At 43.4% G+C, this 21,633-nt stretch overlaps 1 protein-coding gene across 5 annotated transcripts in view; it reads right to left on the bottom strand.

Annotated features, from left to right (window-relative positions):
• Positions 1-21,633, bottom strand: part of CACNB2 (calcium voltage-gated channel auxiliary subunit beta 2) — a 390,684-nt gene that overhangs the window by 263,667 nt on the left and 105,384 nt on the right. The window contains exon 1 of one of the 5 annotated variants that reach the window (XM_045462684.1): positions 168-4,421. The exons of the other annotated variants lie outside the window; for them this stretch is intronic. Within the exon in view, the coding sequence (XP_045318640.1) occupies positions 168-215 (48 nt within the window). The 5' untranslated portion in view covers positions 216-4,421. Of the gene's footprint in view, positions 1-167; positions 4,422-21,633 lie in introns of those variants that run through there. 5 annotated transcript variants of the gene reach the window in all.

Below are 21,633 nucleotides of genomic sequence, written 5' to 3'. Positions count from 1 at the left end.
CATCTCCCATACCTCAGGTGCCTTGAAAACTCGTAGTACCAATGACTGATTCCCTGGCTGATACTCAGCACAGGGATTAAAAACACCCGAGAGAGGCAACATGCACGAGACAGACACGAATCGTATTTTCAGCCCCTAGCTGCAATTCTACAGCAATAGAAACTTACATAGGACACCCGTACTCGCCGCCGATGCACCAGCCCACAGCACTGCATGAAGAGCGGTGCGGAACGCAGTCAGCGTGTGGCTTCACCGAGCTGCACTGTGCCTCCTCGTCTCATCACAGCCACTGTCCATTTCTTCCCACCTTGTGCTCCCAGGTAAGAGGCATGGGCAAATCAACACTTAGCTTCTGCCTTCCTAGGTAGTTTCTAAAAAACACCACGGGTCCTTGCAAGCATGCCAAAACTTTGTTGTCCCTGTTTTTCTTTTCTTTTCTTTTCTTTTTCTTTTTTTTTTTTTTTTTTTTTTTTTCGGGTAATTTGAGATCTTCTTCAGGGAGTTGTCTACTGACCAGAAAATCGGCCAAAAGTAAAATTTATTTTCCTGAGGTAACTATTCCTACCACACAGTTATGACCGTCCGGATCGGTAGAGTTTCTTGGCAACATTTTTACAGTAGCCATTCTCCACTCAGGAGACTGTCAGACATCAGAGAATCTTGCCTTTCACAAGCCTGCAGTATCCTGCTTTTTACAAGAGGAGGCCCTACTCCTGATGCTGTTTATGTTACTGCTTCTGAGCGCACGGCTCCCCCCGCTGCTGCTCTGCCATTATTGCCTCCCTTCCAGCGCTCAAACCAGCAGCAGCATCCTGGCCTCCGTGTTCTCTCTGTAACACTTCGGGCATATCTGATCTGCGACTTCTCCCTCCTCCCTTTTCCCCTGAAAAATGACGGAGTCTAGACTTTAATTCACTCTGGATTCCTAGGACTACAGAACCACCCTCCAAACTGTCAGACGCTTTGTCTTGCGGTACGTGTTTCACATGAATTGCAGAAAAGATTGCTGGAGTGGCCTCAGGACCCGACTCACTTGATCACTGCAGCTACACACAGGTTTCTGTGTGTGTGTGTGTGTGTGTGTGTGTGTGTGTGTGCGCGCGCGCGCGCACGGGCGCTCACTGCCAAAATATTCACTTCCTACGTTACAGCACATGAAATAAACATAACCCCGGTAAGTAAATCTGATCAGAGTCAGACATAATTAATTAGATAATATCATTAATTAGATGATCCATCGCCTACGATTTAGACACGAGACACAAAGTGAGGGTGCCTTCAAAGCAGGAGATGTTACAAATGAATGCTCCTTGCAAGCTGTAATTTACATTCTTCTCTAAAGATACAGTTTGCTGAGACTGAGCAGATCATAACATTCTTCCAAAAGGCCTTGTGCACGCCACACCTGAGAAGACGAACTATTAAGGCATTTGGGGGTAAAACTATTAATTTGTATGGTATCAGCCATTCTAACAAGCAAGGATTCATACAGCCTCCTAGTGTGCCACAGCTAATGATCTGCATTTGACCCCATGCCCAAGTCACTCCAGAGGCTGCTGCCACTCAGGAAGAGAGGTTAACTATTTCCCGCCACCCATGAAGATCACACCGCTACGCTCTTCAGGCCCTAGAAAGTGCAAGCCTATGAACTGTCGACATTTCACCATTATTTCCTTAAAACCTATGATTTAAAATAACAAATCTTTATTATTATTAACAGCCCAAGGGGCTACTGGAGATGAAAAAAAAAAAAGTCCTGCCTTAGTTTAATGTTCTTCCTTCACTAATAAAGTAACTAAGGCCCCAAATAAGCAGGTGTTTTGCCTATAAGTAACATAAGCAATAGTATTACTACACCCAGTAATTTATGTAATTTAAATAGTCTACGAAAATTCTATGGCTTTATCATATACTAATTAATCCTCCATGTATCAGAAGGTCCAAAAGGGAAATAATGAATAAATTATAGACAGACAATAAGGCTACTTTTGTGATGACATCAGAAACCTAGAAGAAAATAAAATTTCTAAATTACATTGCAAATTGGCTTTTAAAGGGAGATCTGAGGGGGGAGAAAAACTCAACATCTTCTAGACCATCCAAGATGGATTTCCCGTAGATAAGACATAAATTTGATTTTTTAGAGAAACTTTAGTGAGAAATATATGTGATATAGTTTTTTTTAATTTTAATGTTTATTTATTTTTGAGAGAGAGAGACAGAGTGTGAGCAGGGGAGAGGCAGAGAGCGAGGGAGACAGAGAATCCGAAGCAGGCTCCAGGCTCTGAGCTGTCAGAACAGAGCCCGACGTGGGGCTTAAACTCACAAACCGTGAGATCATGACCGGAGCTGAAGTCGGACACTTAATTGACTGAGCCACCCCAGCACCCCACATATGTGATATAATTTTTAGCGAGATAAGAGAACCTATAATTCAAATGTAGGCTTTTTCTTGAAGACCCTTCATCAATCTCAGCCAAGACACATTTACTAGAATAACTGAATAAAAATAAAGAATTAAAATTAACTCTAAGTTAGAATAAGATGGAACTGTTGGAGACATGATCTCTTCTATGATTCTGAATTTGATTTGGAATTCACTTAACTTTTTATTAACTCTGATATCATTATCCGCAATATGACGGAGATCCCCAGTTCATTAGAGATTCCACCCACCTTGCCATTCAAGAATCCATGAAAGGATGCCAAGCTCTAATTTGATTCAGCAAACATCTATCAAGCACCTTCTATTTGCTCAGCACTGTGCTTGCTAGGTGCTCAAAATAGGAAATGAATAAAATACGGTCCCTACATGTCTTAAGGGACTTACAACAAAACGGAGCGAAGAGAACACAGAATTTGAGTGTTATGGGAACACGAATGGTACAACTCCTACCTATCCCGGAAAGGAATGCTAACGGCTTCTCAAAGGTGGGAACTCTCGGGCTAGCCTTAGCAGAACGGATAGGTAGAATTGCATCCAGTGGAAAATAGGGGCAGAAACCATGCCAGGCAATGGGGCAGCAGATACAAAAGCACAGAGGATTATACGCAGTATACAAAATGCATTGTTTATATAGAATGTAGAGAAAAGGTAAACAGGTTAAATGTTCACGATCTATTCCGAGAACAGGTATATACCCTAAATCCCTCAAACTAACCTGGGTTCTCCCCGGAATTCAGGCCTCACCCATCTCTATACCTCTGGCACTGAGTGCAGTGATGGACACGTAGCAGGTGTGACAAAGATGCACGGTTGTTCCCCCATCGTCCCTTCTTGACTTCATCAAGAGCAACAGAAATGGACACGTGGCTGCTGGGCTAGGAGAAATGCCCCAGCCTCCCTTGCAACTTGGTATGGCCATGTGACCAGATTCTGTTCCACATTCTAGGAAGAAACGACACACGCCAACATCTTAGTCCTGTCCTTAGAGGGAATGGAGCTTGCCTTTCCCTTTTTCTGTTCCCTGTCTTGCTGCTCTGTGGACATAGTGTTGAGAGCTGGAACCATTTACGAGCCACTCAAGTTGAGAAGGACACTGAATGCTCTTCAGTCCTTCTGCTCCTTGCATGCAGGCTGTGACGTGAAAGAGAAATAAACTAGAGTACTTCTGTCTGTCGCTTTTAATCTGACCTCGGTTATAGAAGCTAAATGTGTAGTTACCTCAAAATACCTCAAAAACACCTCAAAATAATGTACTTCAAAATGTTTCTGGAATGAATGATTCACAGACTCTATAGTTGGCGGGGGGGCGGGGGGCGGGGGGGGAGTGGGAGAGGATCAAGAGAGCAGCATGGGACTGGACTGTGAAGTACTTTGAACTTCACTTTCGAGACTTCAGATTTTATCTTATAGGACATACAGAATTAGCAAAGCCTTTATTTGTTTTTTATTTTTTTAATGTTGATTTATTTTTGAGAGAGAGAGAGAGAGACAGAGCATGTGCAGGGGAGGGACAGAGTAAGAGGGAAACACAGAATCTGAAGCAGGCTCCAGGCTCTAATCTGTCAGCACAGAGCCCGACACGGGGCTCGAACTCACAGACCGCGAGCTCATGACCTGAGCTGAAGTCAGAGGCTTAACCAACTGAGCCACCCAGGTGCCCCCAGAATTAGTAAAGCCTTTAAATGTGAAAGTATGTGTTGTTTTATTAAAAAGTACGAGAAAAAATCTCTAGACTGTTTGGTTTTAAAAACTAGTCCATAGTTCAATATTAGTAGAAATCTGAAGCTTTTGAACTTATATAATTGTCTACAAGAAATATCTATCCACTAAAAACCGAAATCAGATAAAGTCAATAAAACTAGCTGTTTGGTTCATGTAGCTAAATCACAAATCTAATGAATTGTGAGGTTAGTTATTTTGCTATAATCCAAGATGCGTGCAGGTAAAATATTAAAAGATGACAATGAGAGCTAGAATGACAAAAGCAGCAAATTAAAAATAAGTGCGGATAAATGTCGTCAAGGCCAGGTTTTTTTCTTGAATGTTTATTTATTTATTTTGAGAGAGAGACAGAGAGAGAGAAGCCCATGCACACATGAGTGAGCAGGGGAGGGGCAGAGAGAGAAGGAGAGAGAGAATTCTAGACAAGCTCTGTGCTGCCAGTGCAGAGCCTGACACGGGGTTCGATCCCACTAACCGTGAGATCACGACCTGAGCTGACATCAAGACTCGGACGTTAACCAACTAAGCCACCCAGGTGCCCCAAGGCCAGGTATTTTTAAAAGTCCAAGGGATTTACATCTGGGAAGTCTGTATAAAGTGTGAGAATTCATGTTTATTTACTCGTCCCTTTCTACGTTACTATTAGGAGAAATGAAGTACCCAGTGGGTGTTAAACACAGATGAAATGCTTCTCTGGAGAAGAAAACTCTTTGCAACAGAAGAATAAAACCAGCTCAAGAGAGGCCTTCTGCAGGGAAGCTGAAGGTTCCTTGTCAAGACTGACTCTGCTGGAGCATTTATGGCTCTTTTTGTGGCTATGGTTTCCCTTCCCGCCACAGACACTCTCCCATAGACTCACTGAACTCTTCCTTCACAGTATGTTGTTGCAAAGCCTCAGAGCCTGGTGTGCTGAGGTGCACCAAAAAGTTCTCCACTGATTTCAGTAAAAACAAACGAACGAGCAAAAAGGGACCAAATGTCTATTTCATCAACAGTATCATTCAGTCAATAATTACCATGGCCATGTATGTCCTAGGCACTAGGGATAAAAGAACAAGTACAATAACCATGGTCCTTGACTACAGAGCGACTAAAACCCAGGGGAAAAGACAAGGGGAGACGGGGAGATGGGGCAGGGAGAGGGAATATGGGAGCCATATTCCGAGTGCGGGAACATTATTTACAAAGGTCTTTGTGGCAGAAGAAAGAATGCTCAGTCTAAGAGCTGAAGGATAAAGGAAGCGGGAGGGTGGGACAAGATTAGGACAAAAAGGTATATCATTGCCAGAAACAACTTTTATCTTTACACTAACACCAGTGGGATTCTATTCATACAGTCAAGGGGCATGATCAAATTTGCATCATTTAAATTTTTTTTAATGTTTATTTATTTTTGAGAGAGAGAGAGAGTGAGCATGAGTTGGGGAGGAGCAGAGAGAGAGGGAGACACAGAATCCGAAGCAGGCTCCAGGTTCCGAGCTGTCAGCACAGAGCCTGACATGGGGCCTGAACCCACGAACCGCGAGGTCACGACCTGAGCCGAAGTCGGACGCTTAACCGCCTGAGCCACCCGGGCACCCCGAAATCTGTATCATTTAAAAAAATTTTTTTTCAACGTTTATTTATTTTTGGGACAGAGAGAGACAGAGCATGAACGGGGGAGGGGCAGAGAGAGAGGGAGACACAGAATCGGAAACAGGCTCCAGGCTCTGAGCCATCAGCCCAGAGCCCGACGCGGGGCTCGAACTCACGGACCGCGAGATCGTGACCTGGCTGAAGTCGGACGCTTAACCGACCGCGCCACCCAGGCGCCCCGAAATCTGTATCATTTAAAACACACTTCGGTAGTGAAGCTGCAGCAAGAGAGGAAGACGGCCAGAGAGGAGGCAGTGAGAGCAGCTTGGGAGCTGCCGTAACCATCCGAGTAAACTCAGATGGTATCTTACAGCAAGGAGGTGGCAGGGAAGAGAAGGGGCTAAAACCATGAAATATTTGGGAAATCAAAGCGGATAAGCACAAGTACAGAAAACAGAAAAAGAAACCCAATGTAAAAAAGATACCTGTTTCTCTCAGTGCGGGCTATTGCCCTCCACTAGTGAACTTCAGTCTCCAATAGCACAACCCGTGATAAATCTTTATTTTCATGTCAGTTCCACTTTGCTTCTATTCTTGGTCAATCCTCATTTCTCTCAGAATCCCGAACAGGATCTCTCTTTAGCCCTCTGTCTCTTCCATTCAGCTCAACTTATTTTAGCCACTGAAAAGTACCACTCTATATTTTTTTTTTTTTTTTGAGAGAGAGGGCGCACAAGCAAAGGAGGGGCAGCAAGAGAGAGAGAAAGAGAGAGAGGGAGAGAGTGAATCTCAATCAGGTGCCATGCTCAGCACAGAGCCGAATGTGGGGCTCGATCTCACAAGTGCAAGATCATGACCTGAGCTGGAATCAAGAGTCAGATGCTTAACCGACAGCCACCCAGGGGTCCCCGCACCATTCTACTTTATTCCAACTTCTACGGACTGAAAATCGTCTCTCTTTCTCAGTTTGTTGTTGTTGTTGTTTTCATTTTTTTTTTTAATTGTTTTCTCACTAGGGTGTCCAGGTTCTCTTTATCCACTGGTTGTTTGTTTGTTTTTTTCAGACCAACAATCCAGGCGTTTCTTCTCAGTAATGAGAGTGACATCACTTGTTTATTTGCCACCCACATACAAACAGCAGCAGAAGTAAAGAAAACAGTTACATGTGATGTGATTGGGGAAGAAGAAGTCATACTTGCAAAATGAATAATAATCAGGAAATGTGTACCGCAAGTCTAGAACACATTTTGTGTTCTAGAGTTAGAATACGCATGTTATATTCAAAATCGTGAGAAACCCATGCAACTCCAGTAAGTCCCAGGTCTCTTACAGCCTCGTCATGTTGAAAGAAATGCCATCTAACAACAAAAAGTGATTGAAAATCAACTTATATATAGCACAAAGATCACAAGAGAGAATGCTTGAACTCACAGCCACGCTTCCCAAGAATTTCCTTTCCTTTCTTCTCTAATTCTCTCTTACCCTAAAGCCACTTGTAAACCTGCCCTCACTTTTCAACACAAACAAAAACATTCAAAAACTCTTCTCCCAGGCATTCATCCTCCTGGATCTCTCTCTCTCTCCATAAATACACATCCCTGGGTTTATATTTGGTACATTTGCTAATTTCTGTTGTTTGTGATTTTTGATTTTCTTTCAACTTCCCCCACTCTGCCTATCACTCAGACTCTGAACAAAGACAGCCGGCAAACAAAAACCCTACGCCTTCTGTTCTACGTCTCCAGCACGCTCTCTCTCTACCTAGACTTTAGGTTTTGTATCACAGGTGGCTGGCCAGGAGGAAGCATTATTAGATACTGTTGGAAGAAGAAACAACGAATAGGCATTTATTACAGGAGGCAGAGGAAGCGAGGAAGGAGAGGGGAGAAGCCGAGAACACGTGTGTGTTTCCGATTTTTCCAGGCCGCACTAATTTTTTTCAGAGACTAGATCTGATCAGTTCATTTCATTCATTACAGCTACAAGGAAATGCAACGTGCATATAAGAAAGGAAAACACTGGGGCGCCTGGGTGGCTCAGTTGGTTGAGCGTCCGACTTCAGCTCAGGTCATGATCTCACGGTCCGTGAGTTTGAGCCCCACATCGGGCTTTGTGCTGATGGCTCAGAGCCTGGAGCCTGTTTCCGATTCTGTGTCTCCCTCTCTCTCTGCCCCTCCCCCGTTCATGCTGTGTCTCTCTCTGTCTCAAAAATAAATAAACATTAAAAAAAAATTAAAAAAAAAAAAGAAAGGAAAACACTGACACTTCGGTGACGAAAGGCGAAGCGCCCTATTCACAGTACAACATTTCATGAGCATGTCTACGATGAGAACAGGATAAGAAACTTCACGGCAGTGATTTTGATTTCCTGTTTGTTTGGAAAGACCAAGAAAGAGAAGCACACCTTGTTTTCTAAAGTGGCCAGAAAACACTCCGGATAGATTGTCGAATTCTGTTTCATATATATGTGTATACACACACACACACACACACACACACACACACACTTGTGTATATATTTATTTATTTAGGTATGTAGGCATGTTTTTATTTAATTCCTTACTCGGTCATGGAGATTACCATCAGCATCAGCCCCCACCACCATCTGACTAACCCCACTATGCAATTCATTACAAAACTGACAACTGACATCCTTTTGAAAGTCCGTGGGCTCAAGGGCAGAAGCTGAGAAGGAAGAATATTGAGAGTTATGGACTCCTACTAAGTGCCAGGCACTCTTCTAAACACTTCATACAGTTACCCTTCGATTCTCCTGTGAACCCTGTGAGGTAAGTACCGTTTTATATCCATTTTATAAAGAAAGAAATGGAGGCACAATGAAGTCAGGTAAATTGTCCAAGGAAATGGCAGAGCTTGGGTTTCTATGAAGGAGCCTGACTCCTGAGCCCGCTGGCCCTCCTCTGCTCTCTATCAAAGGCCAAAATTATTTTTATACGCTGACCCTGGGGTAGAACACAATGATTCATCGAATAATCCAATCATACAACAGACATTTTTTGAGCTCAGTGGTTCCCCTTCTACGGGTTTTCCAAATCACCCGTATTTTTCTGTAAAACATGCCCAACCCTTGAGCCTATCTCTGTCTTGTTCTTGCAAAGTCTGAAATTTTACCAACTGGAAAATTCACCTTATCTAACAAGTATCTTCTTTGAAAAAAAATTTTTTTTAACGTGTATTTATTTTTGAGAGAGAGAGAGGGAGACAGAGCACGAGTGGGGGAGGGACAGAGAAAGAGGGGGACACAGAATCTGAAGCAGGCTCCGGGCTCTGAGCTGTCAGCACAGGGCTCCAGCCCATGGACTATGAGATCATGACCTGAGTCGAGGTCAGACGCTTAACCGACTGAGCCACCCAGGCGCCCCACAGGTATCTTCGTATAAAAAGTAAACATCTGTTAGCTAGTGAAGCTATAAGTCATGAAACAAGTCAGTTTCTTTAAAACCCTATTTTGGGGTGCCTGTGGCTCAGTTGGTTAAGCGTCCAACTTCGGCTCAGGTCACGATCTCACGGGTTCGAGCCCTGCGCTGGGCTCTGTCCTGACAGCTTAGAGCCTGGAGCCTGCTTCGGATTCTGTCTCCCTCTGTCTCTGCCCCTCCCCCGCTCACAATGTATCTCTCTCTCTCTCTCTCTCTCTGTCTCTCTCTCTCTCAAAAAAAAATCAACATTAAAAAAAATCTATTTTATCTATCTGTATTTATTCCCCATCCCCATTGTTAAATATTTAGAAATAATTTAACGTCATTTACAGGACTACATTTTAAACTAACATTTAGGTAGCACGAAATAAAAGAAAAAAAGAATAATAAAATGAGGACAGACAACGGAGACGGACATGAGGCTTGAAGTGCGCCCCGTAGTAATCGATGCGCTTCCTACAAACGAGGCGTCCGCTTGGCTCTAAGCTTTCTAGCGGCCAACTCAAGAAGGGCAACTTGGTCAGTTACATAATTTACTGTCCATTAGCTTAGAACAACCCCAATGCTCTGAAGCACGATTGCCTGGCGCTAACTCCAGACAATGGAGTCCCCTGGAGGTCCCCACAAAAAGGAACACTGTGTAAAGTGATACACGGCACTCCCGACGGTAAATGGCACGGTGGGATTCACAGAGCTGGACGTCAGCCCGATCTCCACTGGCAAGTACAAGTCTCCAGCCACACAACACTCAGTGACACAATGTGGGGGGCGGGCGGGGAGCGGGGGGCCACGCGGGACCCCGGCCTCGTCACAGATGGGGCCTGACGCAAGGGTCATAGTAACAACGGCAGGAAGCCAAAGAAAGCGCTCCGGTGCACTGGTGCTGAGTGAGCACGCGTGGAGTGAGGACCATCCTTCAATCCTCTTAACCAGCTCTGAGGAAGGTGCGGCTATGATTAATCCCTGGGTTCCAAATGAGGGAACGGGTTTCAGAGTTTGGCACCTCGGTGCAGGCCACACGCAACTCGTAAGCAGCGGAAACAGGATCGGAACCCAGATCTGTGGGGCGCCAAAGTTCCTGCCTCCCAACCACTAGGGCCCCGGAGCTTTTAGACAGTGATGGACTCTGAGCCATGCAAAGAATTCCATTCCACGACTGTTCCTCATTGACGAGCTTCTGATAAATATTAAAGGCTAGTGACCTTAAGACTGATTTTTTTTTTTTCAGTTTTTTGTGACCACTTCAACACAATAATCAAGCTGGAAGTACAATGAAAGATAAGAAGACGACAAGGCCACCCCATCTCAGCCTGCGGCAGAGTAAATGGCTTTTCTTCCAAACACCTCACTTCCGGGGAGACATTTCAGAGAATGGGAGAGGGAGGGATGTAGTGTCAGTGAATGGGGTGTAGGAATTGAAGCTTCAACTTGAGTGCTGCTGGGTTTTTAAGACAGCAGAGGTGGGGGGAACGGTCATAAAGAAAGCCCTAGATAAAGGCTGTCTAGATCTAAAGCAATTTGCATGGAGTTTTTTAGTTCTATACTAAACTACGGTGCATTTCTCTGGGAGTCACAAGTATCTGGATATCTTAAATTGTTTTTATGTTTATTCATTTTTTGACAGAGAGAGAGAGAGATAGAGAGAGAGCTCAAGCAGGGGAGGGGCAGAGCGAGAGGGAGGAGGGAATCCCAAGCAGACTCCGTGCTGTCCACGCAGAGCCCTATACGGGGCTTGAACCCATGAACCTCGAGATCGTGACCTGAGCCGAATCAAGAGTGGGATGCTCAACTGACTGAGCCGCCCAGGCGCCCTCTCTGCAGGTCCTAAATCTTAAATCTTTAGTTTGTCCAAAAGTAAAAGGCTCTGGTATCATCGCTGCTTGAAGTTCAGGATCCACATCTTCAAAACAAGGGAGATCAAAGTGGGGGCAGGCAAACTGGCCTGAGGAACCCCAGAGGCCCCTTTCAGGGAACAAGCTTGAGCCCTGGAAACCTGAGGAAAGTAAAAGGGCCCACAGTGACCTCGACGACGACGAGCTGAAAGCAGGCAGGCTCATTAAGCCACCCACTTGGAAACAACCACAGGCCCTAACTGACCAATTACAACCAGGCACAGTTCCTAAGGTTACCACAAAGGGAAAATTCCCTATGTTCCCGTACTCCCTCCCTCTGCCCTAGAACTGTGGCCCCTCACCATCGCCTCACTGCAGACCGTCTCTCCTTTGCTGTCCCCGCCCTCTGCTCCCTCCCTCGCAGGGTATTCAGTAAGTTTTTATCTCCTTTGTTCTGCCTTGGGTGAATTCTTTTGCCACCCGATCACAACGCCCACATTTGGTGCTCCCCCATCCGATCAGGGACACCCCACAGGAACTAGTTAGAAAAGATGTCTCGAAATAGTCAACCACTAACTGCCTTGTGACATGCACTGAACTGGCCGTTCTCACATCGCCTGAAGATTGTTTGGGGGAGGATTAGACAGGAGCAGAAGCTGACAAAGGGACAGCAAAATGTCTGCATGCATTTCAGGAGAAATGGAATTACATCCAAAATTACCAAATCTCTATTTTAGAATAGATGCTCAAGGCACTTACTGAACACTCTCAAAATAGACTACTAGGTTGGTATTAATATCACCTTAAGTTCAATTTAGATCTTATAGCTTTAATGAGCTTTTTTAGTTTATCATATCCTCAAAGGAAAGCATGCAGTATTATTCTTTTCTATCCTGATGTGAAACTGAGTGTTTCCAGATTAACTTAATTACTTTAAAAGATGAAAGGGGTAGAGGCCCTGCTCACTCAAGACGATTAGTGGGCATCTCCTACGGATGGGGCGCTAGAATGGATGTCAGCCAAGAAGAAATCAAAGTGGCCAACAGGGGATCAAAGATTCTGTACAGATTCTCTTTAGCAAGACTTTAGATTCCTCTACAAAACCTAAAATTTTCCAGTTAGAAACAAAGTAAGAAAATATCACTTGAGCCAAATGTTATGTAGGTTCTGTTGGGACTTTCATGGAAATATCCTCCCAGATTACCAAACTTTCTGTTATGTACTAAGCTGAAATCTGTAAACAAACTGATGATATTGGTGAGTCCTCTTCAAATTATGCTGTTAGGGAAGCCTGGGTGGCTCAGTTGGTTAAGCATCTGACTCTTGGTTTAGGTTCAGGTCATGATCTCATGGTTTGTGGGACTGAGCCCCAAGTTGGGCTCTGAGCTGACAGCGTGGACCCTGCTTAGGATTTTCTCTCTCTCCCTCTCTCTGCCCTCTCCCACCCACCCACACACACACACACACACACACACACACTGCTTTGTGTGCTCTCTTTCTCTCTCTCAAAACAAATATATAAACTTAAAAAAAATTATGTTGTTAGTACATAATAGGGTTTCAGTATTGGCAGTTTGGCTAGATGCATGAATAAATAAACACCCTAAAGTATTCCTTGACATTGAAAACATGAGGCCAAAGTCTAAGCATTGAGAATAACATACAAAACAAATACAGTGAGATAAGAATCCCTTTAGAGAAAAATAAATGCAAAAAGAAGAAGAAAATATAAAGAATAGTGTTTACATTTAAAAATAAAGAATAGGTAGAAATGAGCTGGCAATGAGAATTTTTTTAAAAAACCCATAATTTGGTATGTTAAAAAAAAAAAAGGAAAAGCCAGATCCATTAAGACATTTGTTAGATATTTGTCTAATGCTGAGTTACCTGACTTAGGTAGAAAAAAATATACATATATTACTTAAAATATATATATTTTAAAATTAAATTAAAATAAAAAATTTAATAAATATATTTATATCTAAAACGTATATAAATATAGTAAAATATTAAATAACAACATATATAAAATATACACATATTTTTAAAATGCAAAACTGATGTTGAGGAATAAGGCCTTGGGGAAAGACAAAATAAACTGGGGTTACTAGCCTAAGCTGAAACTTAACTGCTGTCTTCAATTATTTGCTGAGCAAATCAAAAGAAGGTGTTAAATGTTCCATTCATTTAACAACCATCACTTGTGTACCTTCCATGTACCAGGCTGTGTTCCAAACACTGGAGGTTCCCCAGTGAGCAACTCAAAAAAATCTCCACTCTCATGGAACCAGGCAGGCAATGGAAACGGAAACTATTAAAAAGTATCAACATGCAAATTTTCTGCTTTGTGTGAAGTGAGGGAGAGATGGGAGTAAAGATGGACAGATAGAAGTTTGGGTTATATAAAAGTTGGCCAGAGAAAGCTTCTTGGGAAGATGAGCAGAATAAAGGGGGGGGGGGGAAGGGGAGGGAAAGTGACCATCGGGGGAAAGAAAAGTCCAGGCAAATTCAGGGAGAATACACACAGCCCATGGGAAGAACAGGAAGCAGCTGCAGGTGTTGGAGCAAGGTGAGTGACCAGGGACTTGATCGTTGAGGGTCTTCAGGTCTCTCTTCTAATTGTGAAGCAAATTTATTCTCATTGTGAAGGGAAATCATCAGATGGTTTTGCAAAGGACACATGATTTGATTTACACCTTCAAAGTGGGGCAAGGTCTGCTGTATGGAGAATGCAAGGAGCTAGTGTGGGTACAGAGAAATTGTTTTTGAGACTATTGGCAACAGTCCAGGTAAAGAGAGAGGTCTTGCTCTAAGGCACTGGTGGGAGGAAATCTTGAGAAGTGTTAGGATTCTGGGTCCCTTTTAAAGGCAAAGGGGACAGAACTGATTGATGTTGTGTTGAAGAGAAAGGAAAGACCCAGGAATGAGCCCAACATGGCAAGAGGGGCAGATGAGGGCCAAGCAACTGTGTGAATGGTCATGCCAGTTACTGAGAAGAGGGACACTTAGGGAGGAGCAGTCCTGAAGGACAAAACAAACAAAGTACTTTTGGGGGGATATTAATTTTGAAAAGCTCATAGGACATTGACGAGAGATGTCATGCAGGCAATCTAGCGGATGATTCCAAAGTTCAGAAAACAGGTTTGGGTTGAAATATATATATGTTTTTAATTTTAAAGTTTATTTATTTATTTTCAGAGAGAGTGTGAGCACGAGAGAGCGCGCGAGTGGGGGAGGGGCAGAGGGAGACAGAGAATCCCAAGCAGGCTCTGTGCTGTCAGCGAAGGTGAGAATGTATCCGTGGATCATGGAACCTCAAGAGAGTAAGGAGGAAAGTGAGGACACGGGGGAGGAGGCATGATGGGCTATGAAAAGACGTCGGCGACAAAGATCCAAAACTATAGAATAGAACAAGAGCTTTTGGAGAGTAATATCACACATGGCAAAGGAGATCACAGACATTGTTTCCTAAGGTGTCTTCAAAAGAAGTTCCCTTCATAATACTGTACTAGCAGTGGAGCAACGAGGAGGCAAAGGAATGGACAAGATAATTTTTCTTTCCCTGTTGGATCTAATGAGTTGAAGACGCTACAAGAATGATAGATGCAACAGAAAGACAGTCTTCTCAAATGGAAGATCAAAAGAGTGGAACTTGGGGAGAGTCACCTGGTTAGGGATAAACAACTTCTAAAAAAATAGAGTATTTGCCCCATTTTTTTTTTTATTACAGACCACAGAAGTGTTCTAATATTCTCACTTGTGAACCAGATAGTTCCCAAGGAGAAATCAATCTCCCAAGGAGAGTCACCTGGTTAGGGATAAACAACTTCTAAAAAAATAGAGTATTTGCCCCATTTTTTTTTTTATTACAGACCACAGAAGTATTCTAATATTCTCACTTGTGAACCAGATAGTTCCCAAGGAGAAATCAATCTCCCAAGGAGAGTCACCTGGTTAGGGATAAACAACTTCTAAAAAAATAGAGTATTTGCCCCATTTTTTTTTTATTACAGACCACAGAAGTATTCTAATGTTCTCACTTGTGAACCAGATAGTTCCCAAGGAGAAATCATTGAACTATCAATTTTCCTTTTTTGAAAGCTCCAACTTTTAATGTTTGATATAAACATTTTTCCTCCTTCATAAAGATCAGTTCATTTGGGTCCTAACTCAACTTAATTGGCTCTGGAGAAGTGAGGCTTTCCTACTGAATTTCTAAGCTTAGGTTTATACATTTGAATTTCATTTTTCTCATTTGGTAGATTTATTTTGGAAAGTACCAACAGATGTGCCTAAAATCTTAGTGTGATTTTTTTTTAAGGTGTGATGGAAAGAATGTAATAATTTGAGATATTTGGCATTCCTGACAATCTTCCTATATCCAACATTTCATGTCCCAAATTGGGCAACTGTATGGAAAATGAAGACATTTACATTTCTGTCCCTTGGTTCTATTTAGCTTATTATGAGGGGGAGAAGCAAAAATGTGCTTGAATGTTCCTTTACTGGAAGTTGGTGTTAGTTGGAAAAGAAGATGCGGGGGTTTGAGTGATCTGGGGGTTGATCAAGGAAAAAGATAAGACTCCTGAGGTGGCGATGACTGACAGAAGTTTTATTGGGTGACTGACAGATTTGCATGGTGGGGGGGGGGCTGGTTCCTCACAGCAGGAGTCTGTCCAGAGGCTATGGCTACTCAGAAGGGGAGGAGAAGGCAGACAGGGAATAGAAGAAGGGCTTAGGTAAGGTCACTCAGTAGCATGGCCATGAGCCCCTGGGTCAGAGATCTCCAAAGGGCTGAAGCAGATTGGGGCCTTATGGCCAGTCCACACGGGGTAAAATTTCGTGGGTTAAGCAAAGCAGGGGGTTCTAAAGGGCTAAAAATCTGCTTGTTTGGGCTATGTCACATGCATGAGAAGGGGAGAGGACAGAGAGAAGAGGACAGAGGATCTAAAGCGGGCTCTGTGCTGAGAGCAGACAGCCCCATGCGGGGTTCAAACTCGTGAATGGTGAGATCATGACCTGAGCTGAGGTCAGACACTTAACCAACTCAGCCACCCAGGTGCCCCTAAAACAAATGGATATGTGGGATGCCTGGGGGGCTTAGTTGGAAGTGTCCAGCTCCTGATTTCGGCTCAGGTCATGCTCTCACAGTAGAGAGATCAAGCCCCTCATTGGGCTCCATGCTGAACATGGGGCCTGCTTGGGATTCTCTCTCTCTCTCTCTCTCTCTCTCTCTCTCTCTCTTTCCTTCTGCCCCTACTTATCCCCTCTTCAAAAAACAAACAATAGGATATGTAAAAAATTTGGATTTGGTACTAGCTGGCTTTTGAGCTAACAGATTTCAGCCCTCTGTGAAGACATGTATAACCTATGGTTCAATACACAGAGGCCACCTTTGCTTCATCTATGTAACAGAGGAGGCAAGGATAATATTGTAAAAAGGCATTTTTTTTTTAAAGAAAGAGAGGAAATTGCATTCAAAAGTGGCTCAGTCGGTTAAAGCACCTAACTCTTAATTTTCGTTCAGGTCATGATCTCACAGTTCATTGGATCGAGCCCTGCATCAAGCTCTGTGCTGACAGCACAGAGCCTGCTTGGGATTCTCTCTCCCTCTCTCTCTGCCGCTCCCCCACTCCCTCTCCCTCTCTCAAAATGAATAGACATTAAAAAAAAATAGAGAAATTAGACCCTATTGGTTCCTCCTTTAAAAATTCTGATGTTCCCTAAGGTTATAGGAACTGTAATGATAGTTTAACATTTATGGAGTGCTTACTACGTGCTAAGCACTTTATATTTTTTTAATTTCCCCATCAATCCTTTAAGCTAGTATTTTCGAACCCATTTATCCCACGGGAAAACTGAGCACAGAGCGGTTACCTAACCGGCTTGAGCTCGCATAGCTAGGGGATGTGAAACGGGGCTTCAGTTCTAGGAGGTCTGAAAGGGGGGGTTGGTATTTCACCAGTAGAGCATCCAGCCTTTCCACTAAGGCTGTTTTCCCTCAGGGATTCGGGGAGGCACTGCAGTTTTTGACCTAGAGCTGCTCTCTGGACTCCTGGAATGGGAAGAGCCAACGGAGGGTCCCTTCTGAACATCTCCTCCCCGGCACCTACCCCATGATGCCCGCGGGCTGCTTCCCAGCTCCTGATTAATACGAGAACGATGTATAGTTGAAAGCAAGGTCAGAATAAAAATAAATGAAAGTTCTTGCTGTATAAAGGGAAGTAGGAACACTTCCAACCCCATACCTTCACCTCCCCAGGACCTTCTCTCTCTCTTAAATTAAAATTCTCTGGTCTGCTTTAGAACGCGCCCCGCTGGAGAGGATAATGCCCAGAAGCAGCTGACTCTCACTTCTTGGTGGAGGAGAGGTAATCACATGGCTAACCCAAAGGGTGAAACGCATCCTGCATTGTTTTGGCAAAACTAAAAGTGAACACAGGCGAGGACACTGCAGCTCCTCCCTTTGTCACCTGGACACATACAATGGGCACACGGGGGAGGGGGGCAATTTTACATACCACGTGCTTATGTTCGCACCCCATGGCCGCTGGAACAAGTTACCACAAACTCAGTGGCTAAAAACAACACAGATGTATTATCTTACAGTTCTGGAGGTCAAAGGTTCCCAAATGAGTTTCACAGGGTAAAAAAAAGATGGCGAAATCACATCTGCAAAGGCCCCTTCGCCATGTCAGGTAATACATTTACAGGTCCTGGGGATTAGGACACAGTCCTCCTCTATGGGGGGAACAACCGCCAGCCCCCATGTCTGTGTGTGCAGGGTAGGACCATTCCTTCTCCAAGGATGCTTCGCTATGGAACCCTGACAAGCCTCAAGTCCTCCTACATAAGGCTGACAAAAGAATCTGGAACACTGTTCAGAAATTTGAATTTCCCAACTGAAACCCAAACTTCCAGGCAAAACTTCCACAGTGCACTTAACGGGCGTCTCTGCTGTGGGCAAGACTCAGGGTTATGTTTCACCTGATACACACTGGCAATTTTTTTTAAACGAGAGATTACACTGCACATTAGAAAAAGTCATACCCCACAGGGACCTCCATCTCCACAGGCATATGGGGGTTTGGGAAATGGTTTAATAGTTCTACTTTTAGGCTTTAAATGGGTTTTGTTCAAAGGTTACATTCTGATGTCAGAAATTCACTGCAGAATTCAGTGATCTTATTCTACATGGATCGCAGCAAAGAAACCAGACATCTGTGGTTCCAAACAGACTCTTCTGTGATGGGGTTTTGATGATGTCATGGTCCTGTGGCCAAGGTCATTGCAGCAGATAGCAAGGACACTGTATTAGGGAGAAGTCAGTCAGCTCCTGCTAATGGAGTGCTTTTCAAGAGCCAATGACAAGAGCCAACACTTCCTTCTACTTTGTGTTCACTGCATCCTGTGACTCTCCCTAGAAATGCAGGGTCAGTGACCAGTGGCTCAGTTTGACAAATGAGGAAATGGGGTCCCCAGGGCGAGATGACACCCTGATGGGTGTCCAAGGACGCATGCTGGTGAGTGCCAGAGCAGGGATTCCAGCTCAAAGTCCTCAGACCCCCAAACGCCTGAACTTTATTAATTAATTAATTTATTATTATTTTTTTAATGCTTATTTTTGAGACAGAAAGAGCAACTGAGCGTGAGCAGGGGAGGGGTCGGGAGGGTGACACAAAACATGAGGCAGGCTCCAGGCTCTAAGCTGTTAGCACAGAGCCCGACGTGGGGCTCGAAACCACAAATCGAGAGATCATGATCTGAGCCGAAGTCGGACGCTTAACGGCCTGAGCCACCCAGGCGCCCCCACATGTCTGCGCTTGAAACTTCGCCAGCCTGTCTTGGGTGGTGGCCTCTTCACCTTTCTGCCTGTTCCCACACTGTCCAGCAGGCTCCCAGGAGGGGGGCTGAGCGGCCCCACTCCTAAACACAAAACTTCCACCTGGCCATGCAAAAGTCTTCTGAATCACCATGTTTTTTAACTTCAATAAATGTCTTAGCAGGAACTTTCTGCTTATTTTTTTGGTCATATTTAATGCAACGGTAAGTCGAGATTGCTGTTGAAATTGAGGGACTTTATCTTGGGGGTCCTGGGAGTTCAAAAATAGTTTTGTTTCATATCTACCAGAATGTTTGATGAATTTCTTCCAATTTTACTGAAAATATAACAATACTGCTACGTTAGGAAGTGAAAACTAATAGCTTTTATCTCCGTGTATGAATTTGATTCTTCTTCTACATACTTTCTTTAAAAATTTAGCTAGTTTTACTTAATTGCATTTATGATACAGATACTTTTGAATTCAATTTCTTCACTGCTGCGGCCTTACCAATTCATAGAAACAACGCAGTATTTCGATTCTTCATTAATGTACTTGCTTCAAATATTTTCCCGGCTCACTTTTCCATTTTACTTGCTTGGTCGTTGTTGTTATACAGTTTAATACTTTAAAATAACAATACATTGTTCTTTGTGAGTTTTCTATCGCATCAAAACCAAAACTTTTTTATTTTCTCACTGTCCTGATGAATCAACACTCTTTTAGTCTAATCATGATTTATTTTTATTTATTTTTTTTTAATGTTTATTTACTTTTGAGAGAGAGACAGAGTGCAGGTAAGGGAGGGGCAGAGATGGAGACACAGAATCTGAAGCAGGCTCCAGGCTCCAAACTGTTAGCACAAAGCCTGGATGCGGGGCTCGAACCCGTGAACCATGAGATCATGACCTGAGTTGAAGTCAGATGCTTAACTGACTGAGCCACCCAGGCGCCCCTATTTATTTTTTTAAAGTTTATTTTATTTATTTAAAAATTTTTTAATGTTTATTTATTTTTGAGAGACAGAGACAGAGCATAAGCAAGGGAAGAGCAGAGAGAGAGGGAGACACAGAATACAAAGCAGGCTCCAGCCTTTGAGCTGTCAGCACAGAGCTCAACACCCAGGCTCGAACTCATGAACCAGGAGATCGTGACCTGAGCCGAAGTCTGATGCTTAACTGACTGAGCCACCCAGGTGCCCCTATTTATTTTATTTTTGAGCAAGAAAGCATGAGTGGGGGAGGGGCAGAGAGAGAGAGAGAGAGAGAGAGAGAGAGAGAAAGAGACAGCATCCCAAGCAGGCTCCACACTGTCAGCACAGAGCCTGATGCGGGGTTCGAACCCACCAACCCCGATCATGACCTGTGCCAAAGTCAGACATTTAACCAACTGAGCCACCCAAGCGCCCCTCTAATCATGATTTATTTTACATTAAACTCTTTACCCCAGGACATGTTCTATTTAACTCCTTTAATTCGTTTTGATAGTAAGGTGTGGCTCTGATTTTTTTTAAGTAGCTAACTACTTATCCCGATACAATTTTTATATTGTTTGTTACATATTTATGATTTTATTGTGTTTTTGTTTATATATGTTGCATAAATTGAAGGTCAGTTAGAAGTTTTCTTGAATATCCTATTGGTCTATTATTTTTTGAATGCATCCCTCATTTTTCTCGATTGTTACTTGAATATACCATAATAACCAAAAAGACTAACCTGCTTGTTTACCACTTTTCTCTTTCAAAATAGTATATCACACAGAAGCTCATTTTAGCAATACATACTATTTGTATAAACATCTCAAAGGTCGTTTCTCGGACTTTGCAGTAAAATATACACATAGGACTTGAAATTCAGTAAAAGTTGTTACAAATAAAAACAATCAAGACGTCACCTAAATTGCTCAGGTTAACTGCAAAATCCGGTTAGCTACAGGAATGTCCCAGGCAGAATGTAGGATACATTCCCCTTTGTGTTTTAGCAAGAGAAAAGGATCTGTATTGCCAAATACTTATAACATTCCTCTCGTTCCTGGGCTGCGTTATGTTGCAAAACCCAATACTTATAACATTCCTCTCTCGTTCCTGGGCTGCGTTATGTTGCAAACCCCGTACTGCCTGTCCAGCCTTAGGAAGCTCCACTGCTCTGATCACAGGGGCTTATGCACCCACAGTGTAGCAGGGAGGCAAATGTTGCCGACTAATTAAAGGATAAAACAAATCAGACAGCATAAATGAGTCATTTCCTACTCCACTACCTTTACATTCTCATTCTGCTAAAACATTCGAATGTTTTTTTAAAAAAATACGTTTATTTATTTTGAGAGAGAGAGAGAGAGACGGAGCCTGAGCAGGGGAGGGGCAGAGAGCGAGGGAGACACAGAATCTGAAACGGGCTCCAGGCTCTGAGCTGTCAGCGCTGAGCCCGACGTGGGCCTCGATTTCACGAATCAATAATTGGACGCTCTACCAATTGAGCTGCCCAGGCTCCCCTTTTCTTCGTTTCAAAGAATACGTCTTGTGTCTTACTGAGTTTCTCCTCTTCCCCTGCTAAGTATCAGTTATTCTTACGTTGGCTCTTCTTTGTCTGCCTTCTATAACCTCCTAGTTCTTCTCTAATTGTTTTAATGTTAGTCCTTGTCATCTGCAGTCACTATGATGACCCCAAGCCTTTCCTCTGTGTCAATAATTCAGTTATCTATGGTTTATAATCTTTTCCTTGCTGCTTCTGATTGATACGGTAGTTTGGAAATGATACTGTTTTGATCCTCTATTTCCTCAGAATTGTTATCTCCTT

This window comes from Leopardus geoffroyi, chromosome B4, assembly GCF_018350155.1.
Source record: "Leopardus geoffroyi isolate Oge1 chromosome B4, O.geoffroyi_Oge1_pat1.0, whole genome shotgun sequence".
Taxonomy (NCBI): domain Eukaryota; kingdom Metazoa; phylum Chordata; class Mammalia; order Carnivora; family Felidae; genus Leopardus; species Leopardus geoffroyi.
Note: the sequence above shows the minus strand (reverse complement) of the source record. Positions and strands in the feature narration are given on the sequence as shown.